Source organism: Taurulus bubalis (genome assembly GCF_910589615.1).
Source record: "Taurulus bubalis genome assembly, chromosome: 18".
Taxonomy (NCBI): Eukaryota; Metazoa; Chordata; class Actinopteri; order Perciformes; family Cottidae; genus Taurulus; species Taurulus bubalis.
The window spans coordinates 11,332,718-11,343,200 of NC_136606.1; the positions used below are offsets into that span (position 1 = coordinate 11,332,718).

The 10,483-nt window shown below is 42.5% G+C and overlaps 1 protein-coding gene across 2 annotated transcripts in view; it reads left to right on the top strand.

Annotated features, from left to right (window-relative positions):
- Nucleotides 1–8,625, top strand: part of dok6 (docking protein 6) — a gene marked incomplete at both ends in the record, with an annotated part of 40,038 nt that extends 31,413 nt beyond the window's left edge. Inside the window, 4 exons of one of the 2 annotated variants that reach the window (XM_079234522.1) lie at nucleotides 1–134; nucleotides 534–672; nucleotides 1,824–1,942; nucleotides 8,439–8,625. The exon at nucleotides 1–134 is cut by the window's left edge and continues 56 nt beyond it. In XM_079234522.1, coding sequence (XP_079090648.1) covers nucleotides 1–134; nucleotides 534–672; nucleotides 1,824–1,942; nucleotides 8,439–8,625 — 579 coding nt within the window. The remainder of the gene's footprint in view (nucleotides 135–533; nucleotides 673–1,823; nucleotides 1,943–8,438) is intronic. The other variant, XM_079234523.1, reaches the window with a different exon arrangement.
- Nucleotides 8,626–10,483: the final 1,858 nt, after the last annotated feature.

Below are 10,483 nucleotides of genomic sequence, written 5' to 3' on the forward strand. Positions count from 1 at the left end.
ACCATGCAGATCACCCATGAGAACATCTACCTGTGGGACATACACAACGCTCGCCTCAAACTCGTCATGTGGCCTCTCAGCTCCCTGCGCAGATACGGACGGGACTCCACCTGGTTCACTTTTGAGTCCGGAAGGTGTGTGTGCGCATGATAAGAGCTTGTGTTGTCTTGTGTGTGTGTGTGTGCGTGTGTGTGTGTGATTGAAATGTTGGCAGTGGGAGAAACTTCTGGAAATGTCATAAAAACTTCAACAAAGCTACTTTGAATATTGAAACATCCCAGGATATCAGCATTTGCCGCAGAGCCCTTCAGGCACTGAAGTGACAGGTGCCTCTGTGAATGTGTGTCTTTGTTTGTGTACCGTCTCTACTCATGCATGTGTGTGTGTGTTTGACTACAGTGGGGTATTATATCAATGCGCCTCTCTGTAAGTGCACACTCAACCATGCATTTTTGTAAATCAGCAATCCAAGAGTGAGCACGATCAAAGCGTGTGCACTTCTCTCTGTCTCTGTGTGTGTGTTCCTGGCGCAGGATGTGTGACACAGGAGAGGGTTTGTTCACGTTCCAGACGCGGGAGGGGGAGATGATCTACCAGCGGGTTCACTCGGCCACGCTGGCCATTGCCCAGCAGCATGAGAGGATGATGGAGGAGATGGAGAAGAGTTCCCAGGTATGTTTTTACATTTTGCTTGTTTATCTGATTTACCCACAGCAGCTCACAATGAGGCCAGTAGTTTGTTTTCTTTCTAATACTGCCAACGTTGCAAACGGCTAATAATGCGTGCAAGGGTCAGCATGCCTTTGTTCCAGGAATCATTATTTAATGCATGCAGAGTGTGTGTCACTTCCATGCACTTGAGGATATATGTTGTTGCACATTATACTCGACTGCATCTGTAAAGATAACTAATATGTTTTTGTTTTAAAAATGCCTTCTGTATTATTTCAATGGTTTCTTCTCCGTCTGTTTGATTTGGGCTGATCAAACTACAGTAGCATGTCATTGAGGCTGTTCACAGGATTATTTTTAGAAACCAGTGAACACCAAGGCAATAAATCATGATTTTCACAGAAGATGTTCACACACACACACACACACACACACACACACACACACACACACACACACACACACACACACACATTTTTCTCAAGGTATTGCAGCACAGTTTCTCCCCAAGGAGCTGCCTTGGACCAGAAGCACTCTGATACCCCACAGTCTTGGCCTCCGCTCCCTCCTTCCATCACAACACCCGTCCATCCCTTCCTTCCTCCCTCCCTCCCTCCTTCCGTCCATCCTTCCTCCCCCTCCTCTCTGCTATCATCTGTATTCTTTATTTATGTAGGCCTGCCTCGTGTTTGATGAGCCTTGACCATATGGCCATGCTCTTGGACCTCACCATTTGGGAACATTTCCAAATGCAGCATTTACCCTCAGCTCTATAAATCACATGGTTAGCAACACTAATCTGACCACTCTTGCAGAATGGGTGAAACTAAGAAAATGCAGTTTTACTCAGTTTACTTTGGGTGTTTCTGTAAAGTATTGACGTATTTCATATTTTTCCAGCAGTAGTCTGGATGAAGCCTTTGGTTTCAAGATGCAAATATATATCTAACACACATAATCCAGTAATACAGCAACATCACAATCCCAAGTCCCATTTTGCCCGCTGAACAGTCATTCAAGAGTGGAAACATGCCATTCAGCAAGCAATATACCGTATTATGAGCGCTCTCTGTTTACCGACATGCCCAGAGCAGTCCCCCTTGTTACGAGTGACTGACTGAAATACATTGTATGCTTTCTGTGTCTTTCAGATCCACCCCAGAGAGACGCTAACCAAGTCCATCTCCCTGCCACGCAGCGCCTACTGGCAACACATTACGCGTCAGAACAGCGTGGGAGATCTCTACAGTTACCAAGGTGCAGGCATGACGTTACTAATGGTACTAATAGCTGTGTTGCCATGTCTTCACCTGCTTGTGTCAGTGTTGATGTGTGGAGCACTTTGGATGAGGTGGAGAAACAAGACACAGGAATATTGTTTTGGTACTAGAACTAGTGACATGCACAGATCAGTTTTGAACTACAAAAGATTAATATGGATAGCTCTGAATTCCAAATTAAATGTGTTTAAATTTGAAGTCTAGATTTATCCCATAATGGACAGTTTAGATTCTTAGCTTCACTCTTAAAAACATATTCTGAACTGAGTAAGACCAGTGTTGGTTTGTGTCATAAACAAAAAACAGAGAGACACAGACGGACTCATAATCCTAATTCAATTATGAAGGACAAAATAATGTGAGTGTTATTGAAAGTAAATGAGTTCATGTGTGTATACATGCGTGTGTATGTGTGTGTGTGAGGGAAAAACAGATACATGTCACCCTAAATCCATCGTTGTTGCAGCAGGTGCTCTACAGCATTCAGGCTCAGCCCGGTATGTCCCTTGTGAGCACTTAATATACACATCGAAGGGTGTGTTAGATGTGTGTTCACGTCAAGATGCAGACCAGAGGCAGAAAGGTGATTAGTGAGCTGATGAGATTACTCTCTGTCCATGGTATTAGTTGATTAGTAGTCTTATCTGAGGATTATGGGCCTTTTGGCTTTCACTGATAGAGCAAAACAGAAAGCCAAGCAAAGATGAAAGTCACTCTGTCGTCATCATTTTCTTTTGAAAACCTAAGGCTGGATTTATTTTTTTCACTATCATTTAATTGTGGCCTGATAAGCTTTAAAGCAAAAATACGTCTTCTATTCCAAACATCAACATGTTTTTTACTCATTTACACTAAGCAGAGAAGCTTCCACCTCTGGGTTGTTATTTATAGGCCCGGTCGCTGTAAACTCCTCTCTTTTTTTTTTCAAACTCTTCCTTTCCAAACTCTGGTGAGCAGAGGAGCTGCTCTCTCATCCATCACCCTGGCATCTCCTCTGCTCCTCCCATGCTTTCTCTGCATTGTCTGTCCGAGTCAGAGCAACCCGAACACCTTCTCCTACTCATACACATGCAGCGCTACCGTTATCTCCCCCTCCTTTCCCATGAATAAATTGAATGCATCAATGTGTTTGAGGACGCGGCGAAAGGTCTCGTCAGACAAGGGGGATGACAAGGTGATTCTGGGGAGCGACAGGAGTTTAACTCCTGTTGGGACACAGGATGTTTGGACTGTGAAAGGCATGTCGGGGGAAGCTTGCACACGTCGGGTGTTGGTGCTGCTTCGAACATGGCTGCGGGCCAGTCTCAGATGGGGAGAGCCGTATAGAGTAATTGCATTGATTCTTCATTGGCAGAAGGTCTCGACCTCCCCGCAGCTCTTTGACAGTTTGTGTGTGTTCTTCCTGTGCTGCTCCTTGTGTGTCTCCTTACACTCTCAGCAAAGCTTCACATGTTGCAACAGCAAAAAACACACACTGCGACTTTAGTAGGGATCTAACTAGTTGATAATACAGTATTTATATTGTTTTCTGAACTGATATGAGCAGCAGATTTTTTCAGTCATATTTTACCACTCACAATTGACACAGACACAATTTGCCACAAACATCACACTACTTTTTCTGACATAAGAAATCAAAACACACAGACATCAAACACATTCCCCAGATTTCAACTGATCGGGAAGAACAAGTTCCCAACCACATAATACATAAATATTTAAATCTCGAAAGTGCCTTCACAATAATAAATAGATGCATCCTCAATAATAATGAAAATATTCCTCTTTGCTAATAAGGAAGTTTATAAGAAGAGGGTTTCAATGAAAATAAACCAGATAAAGCCTGCAGGCACAATGTTATCATGCGGCAAGCACACACTTTTGGCAAATAGCAATAATGTCTGCCCTGATGCAGGTAACCTAGAGCAAAATAGGTGTTCTTTAATAACCTCGGTTGAAGACCAACATATCTGGCTGGTAAATGAGGTTTGCTTTAAGTCAAGGAAGGATCCGAATGCCCTGAAGAAAAAGGTGTCCCCACACCCTGATTGTCCAAGAGGGGAAATGCGCCAAACTGCTCTCAATTCTTAATTCTTAATTAGCAGCCGGTCCCCACACCCTGCACAACAGGTGATCTCAATAAACCTCCAATCAGCGCACCCCATATCAAGGAAAGAGGCGGTGGTTTGACAGTAGAAGGCTTTAAAAGAGACGCTGAAGAAGAGTGAGTTTTAAGAAAAAGGTTTACTGGAGCAAAGTGGAACCTGAGAAATTCAATAAACTTGCATTAAACTGAAGCAAAAAACGAATGAAAGCTGCAGCCTCACAGCAAGGCGCCAACCAGTGAAGGGCATTTTCTTAGCTACCCAGGTAAGAATAACGAGAGCAAAACAGAGTAAGCATCTAAAATCACACAACACAGTTTAAAAAATGTTTTCTCTATTTAACATTTGTTTTTCCTGGATAGTCCCAAGGGAGTCCTGGCCAAGCCGGCAGCATAAAAGTAACAAACATAAAAGTGCAAATAACAGACTTCCACGTGAAAGAACACGTAGCAGACGGCTAACGGAAAAAACAGCTAATTGTATCACCCAATGAATTCGCAGTGTCCTTCAGTAATAAGATCACATTCATATATATATAATCTCAATGAGCACACCATCAATAATAAAATGCTATTTACTGCAGCAGTACCGTACCTTTCTTCCTCCACATTAACAGGGCCCAGCCCTCCCTGCCAAGACAACATAATTAGACAAACCTGTTTGCACGATCACTGATTGAGCTGCTGAGCAGCTAATCTACCACGACATCCCAGGCAGCAACCACAAACGCATCACAGACCTAAACAATAGGGTGAACTCAACTTTATTAAATAAACTGAAACATTTGACTCAAATTGATAATCAAGCAGACACAACAACTCTGCTAAAGCTGCTTCAGGGCTGGCATAAATACACACAAAATACACAAAACTGATATTTTTGTACAGATAGTAACTTTGCTTCACACCCTTGGTCTGTAGACACATGTAGATATCTAGCATACAGGATATAGTTGCAAATCTCTTCGAGTAAATGCAACTTAAATAAACGCCTCAGGTGGAAATAAAATCTGTGATATAAGTAATGTGTATATGCTTCAACAGGAATCCAGATAATATATACATCAATCTATTTTTCTATAATAGTGAGGATACAAGCAATAATGATGTGGTTGCAAATAGAGGTAAGAAAGCAGGAATTTAGACCATAATGGCTGGCTGCCTTTGCTCCTTGGATGTATCACTGCGTGTGTGATGAATATCCAATCAGCACAGTCAATTTGCTGAGTCATGCTCGGGTTGCTTTCAAATACCCTGCGGGTCTGGGGGAATAATTAAGGAACACGTTTTTTTTGCCTTGATTAACGGGGGACCTGGCAGCAAAGAACAGTACTGTAACTTTATTTCGATATATTTCACATCTGCTTTTCATTTGTCTGGAAAAGTTTCCAAAACACATCCCGAAAGCCTTGTTTGCCATAATTGAAAGTAATAATTGTCAAGTGTGTTTTGTTTAAAAGAAGCTAAGGGATATGGAGTGGGGAAAAATAATACTGAGCCTTGCTCGTGTTGCTATATGGAACAAAATCACCCCACAGTATTCACCTTGTTCAGTAAAACCAAAGGTAGCTGTGTTAATTCCCAGAAACTACGCATAATACAATGTATACTTGCTACTGCGTCCCACCTCTACACTCCTAAAGTTATTCCCTCTTTTGCATTTCAGGGATACTGCTGTGCTCTGAGTTTGCTGATGCATAGAAATAAGTGCACTTTAAAGTTTTCGAGTCGAAAAAGCAGGGCGCAACGCCTGTCGGAAGTGGTTCAATTACCAATATTGGAATGGAACTGGAACAAGAACGCCTGTCTTTCTTCCTGGATTCATTTTTACAAAATCTATTGCCTTCACTCTCTCTCCGTATTTCCTTGTGCACCACAGTTTAGTGCTGTATCATTAGCAATTCTAATGGGATGGAGCGCTTTTCTGAGTTTGATCGGCCGGGAGTGATACGAGGGGATTTTACAGAGAGGGAGCAAGTATCAAAGGCACAGGGACAAGATGATAAGAGAACAGGAAGATAACACTATCTTATCTGCAACAGGCGACAAGGAATATAGTAGACGGAGATGCAAAAAGTGAATCCCATGAAAAATTCATTGCAGCCAGGTAAAACTGAGTTCAACTCTTTCTCGGCGGATGTTTGGAAAGTTTTAAATCTCCGTCATCAGCTTGCATTATTTTAAACTACAATCTTGTGGCTGATTTACCACACAAATGGCACATAGCTCGATGTCAGCGGCCTCGCATAATCCAGAGTTCGTGGTAATCACGCAGCCTCCTGTCTCTCTCTCTCTCTCTGGTTACAGCTGTTACTAGGATGCCATCTGGGTTATCGCACTGTGAGGAAGGAAGGTGCAGACAGGTGTGTGTGTGTGTGTGTGTGTGTGTGTGTGTGTGTGCGTGTATGTATGCGTGTGTTTGTGTGCACAAGCATTCATGAATGGCTGCTTGTGTGTCCGGGTCCACCATTGTATCAGCTAGTGTGTGTGTGTGTGTGTGAGAGAGAGTGCCCTCCTTGCGTGTCCTGTCTGCTCAGGCCCAGCAGCTGCCACCCCAGGCCAGATAGGATGACATGACCTTCCGTGATAATGAAAAGGCAATGACAAATCACTGTCTGCTTCTCATAGGGATGGAGAGGAGGAGGGATGTTGACACCATCCCCTCTCTGTGTTTTTATAACTTTTTTTTTTTGTGAGCGAGTGAGTCAACATTTGCGTCTCCAGTCCAAGAGCGTGGCTCTTGCCGGTGGTCTGGCATCACACAACAAACCCTGCTGTTTTCCACCGAGGAGATGATGAGATCTGCTTCGCCCTCTCTGTCTGCACTGGGCTCCCTGCCTTTTTTTTTTGCCAGCCCCAAATTGGCCTTGGTTGGGGAGAGGGATTGTCTTGGCAAAGATGTGAAAAGGATATGCCTGGTTGCGCACCAGACGTTTCAGCAATCTATTATAGTACAATGTGGAGAGGAGAGGAAGTGTCCTCCTTTTCTTAAACCTGCAGTGTTCTGTTTGTCTTTTCTTTTTTAGAACATGGACTGAGCTGCATTTAAAACCATAACCCATTTTCCTTAATGGAAGGGAAGACTAGTGGACAGAGGTGTGTGTGTGTGTGTGTGTGTGTGTGTGTGTGTGTGTGTGTGTGTGTGTGTGTGTGTGTGTGTGTGTGTGTTATGGCTGGTGCTGTTGTGGTCTCATCCTCACACCCACACCAGCACTTCTGTGCTTCCTTCGGCAAGCTGTTCCCTTAACACGCACAGGAAAAAGCCTTTTCTGTGTTTCTCGTTGTCTTTCGTGCATTGTTTCTATTCACGCACATTTCTGTTAAACTCTCTGTGGCGCTGACACACAGCCACTTGACATTGCTTGCCAGGATGACTGGGTCATGTTTTATATTCCACGCCGTGGTGAGCTGGCAGTGCGTTTCACTGTCTGAGCCTGATTCCCTGTGGTGGCAGCGAGACTGGTTGGTGATGCTGACTACACACATGCAGATAAAGATTGTTTGTGTGTGTGTAGATGTGTGTTTGCTGTATTATGAATGATTTGCACAGCTTAAAATCATATTTGTTAATAAGCACTTCAGCAACACAAGCAGAACAGGAAATGATCTCCTTGTCGATTTTGTTAATGCGGCCTTGAAAGAAGACGGCTTATAGAAGACAAAGTCACATTTTAATTTGTTAATCAAATTTCAATTAACCTCTGGAAGTAAATTGATTTGAAGTGTATTGACCTGCAGCAACTTGTCTAAGCCAGCCGTATGAGTACCATATATGCTATACGTTGATAACAGTGCTGTGTTAGGTTTTGTGCCTTTTTTTAAATATTAATCACTGGCCACTTCCTGCTTGTTCGGTGCATGATCAGCAGCCTGCCAGCCACTTTATCCTCAACCTACCTCGCCGTGCACGTCTCCAAACAGCATTCTAATATATTATTAATGGTCTCACAGTTGCACAGAACAGCCCTCCACCCACAAGTATCCATTACTCCCTCTCAGTGCAGTTAACCAATATGAACTGCAGAACAAATTGGTCCAATTAATTTAAATTAAGGTGGAGAGGGAGAGAGCGGGGAAAGAAGGGAAACAGCAGACGGTCTAAAAAGATGAGACGGCATTCGTCAGTCTGAAATTGAAGTTGTTTCTTTGAGGTGAAAGGTTCAAGGTCCATCAAACTATTGCAATTTTAGTTTCTTTTTGTATTTTTGTGATCTGAGAAGCAGCTCCATTTTAAAAGATTGTTTTACGTGCCTGAGTTATTCTTGTAATCAGCATGGACAGTAGCTAAGCAACAGTTGTACCAAGAAAACAGGCCATAGTGTCTCGAAGGAAGGTCCAGATAAGTGAGACAGATGAACTTGTTTTATTTGGCTCAAAAGAAGTGCTTCATTTCCACTCTCTCTTCACTTATTTTCCACAGGAAGCGGCCTGACAATGACTTTTATCCCTCGAGCGCAGACGTTCCCCAGCTTTCTGTCTGACGAACAGGAGGAGAGCCGGCACCAGGAACAGGCACCATCGCCCTCTAGTGGCCCTGAATCCAGTTGCAGCCTGAGACCCCTTCAATGACAAAGAGCGGATCCACCAAAACCGGACACTTTCCCCACTGTAGAGAGGATGTAGAAATATGTATAGTGACATGTGTAATATATTATTTCCTGGTGATACTTAAACAATAGTGTCAACTGTAGAGCGAGTGACACATGACATGGATCCTGAAAAGGATCTGTTGGGGTGTGGTGTGCGACAGCAGCAGTAGCTTCAAAGATTGCACCAAAAATGTGTAGTTTGAATGTGTTTTATGTTGTCATTATGCTGTTAAAGCCAGCATAACCTCCTTTTCTTTGAATCACTGCTTTACCTTAAGAGGTAAGAGGTACAAACACACTAGGGCCCATTGTAAGACAGTGTAAAAAAAATTGATGAAAATCACACAATTGATAATCACACAACTCATTCCAACAATGTGGAGCCTCAGCAACCATTTTAAGAGAAACTCCACCATTTTTGACACATAATCTTCCCAAGCTCACTGTACTCATTCCCTCTCTAGAATGTGAAAGTGATCAATGTCTGACATAGAAACAGCTCGACTTAGATGGCAGTGATGAATCAGCTAACGCCCTTAATCAGTTACAACCAGCAAAGGGAAAAAGTCATTCAGAAATGTAACGATATAGGAGCAGACTGTCATGCCAGGAATGGTAGAAAGCACCTTCACAGCTTCTACTTTAAACTGCCAACCAGACATTTATTCGAGCTCTTTTCCAGCCTCATATACCGATAACGCATTGGCAAAAGGAGAGAATGTTTGTGACCGTATGGGGAGTTAAACAAAGCTGTAGTACATCATGACACAGGACTCGCATGTGGATCGTGGCAACAAAAACCCAACTGGTATATTCATAGAATATTCAAATTTAGAAAAGATCTTTTCACTGAGAAAATCTGTGCGCATTAAAATACACAAAGTAGGGAAACGTCACGAAAGGATTTGTTTGACATTTTGGGAGATTTGCTTGTTGAGAATTAGATACCTTCTATCTTGTCATCTATAAAAGGTTTTCCCCAGATTGTCCAACATATATCATTTAGTTTTTTATCATTTCATAAGCAGCTGTATAGAAAGTAGAAATAAATGCTATTAGTGGTGGTTGTCACTGAAATAGCCAAAATCCACAGAAAACCTATCAAATATTTTGAGTAAATTCTTTCTGTTGCATTGAAGTGACATTTATCACAGTGTGTGTGACGATAACATTCTCTGCATTGTCCTCGAGTAAGAAGTGCCTTCCGACACAGACCGCAGTGTGAGAGCTAACCAAGGCAACGGCTTTGGGCTTTGAGTTTACAATTGTGGACAGAGTCGCCTACCTTCAACACATTTAAAAAAGTCTTAAGTTCCTCTTAAATACTGTCTAGCCAGCTGTGAAGTGCCATCTAACCCCGAAAACATTTAGCAAAACCGAACCAGAGCTCTTTTAGAAGGTTGAGAAGGACACTTGTTGCCTGTTGGTCGCCGTCAGCAGACACTTGTTCATCTTGTTTAATATTTGTGGTAAAAGTGGTCTTTCTTTTTGTTACGTTACGTCAAAGACGGGCAAGGATCCAGAAATTCCAGCAGCAACTGTTAAGTTAAAAATGATCCAATGACAATCAGTTTGAGGCAGCAAAGCAGTCATTTAATGTCAAATATATTTTAATGTGTTTTGTTGTTGCGAAAAGATTCCTGTAGAACTGGAGATACAAGTACAAGCACTTACTTTGGGTTGAAGTTAAGTTTTGCAGTCAGTCACTTTATTTTGTATATTGTAATTGAAATAACTCAACCTTCATATTAATTTGAGCCTCGAACAAAGTGCCCATATATACATGTGTCTGCGTCACAGAGCATCGTGACAGTATGCAGAAGGACAGCTGTTGACAC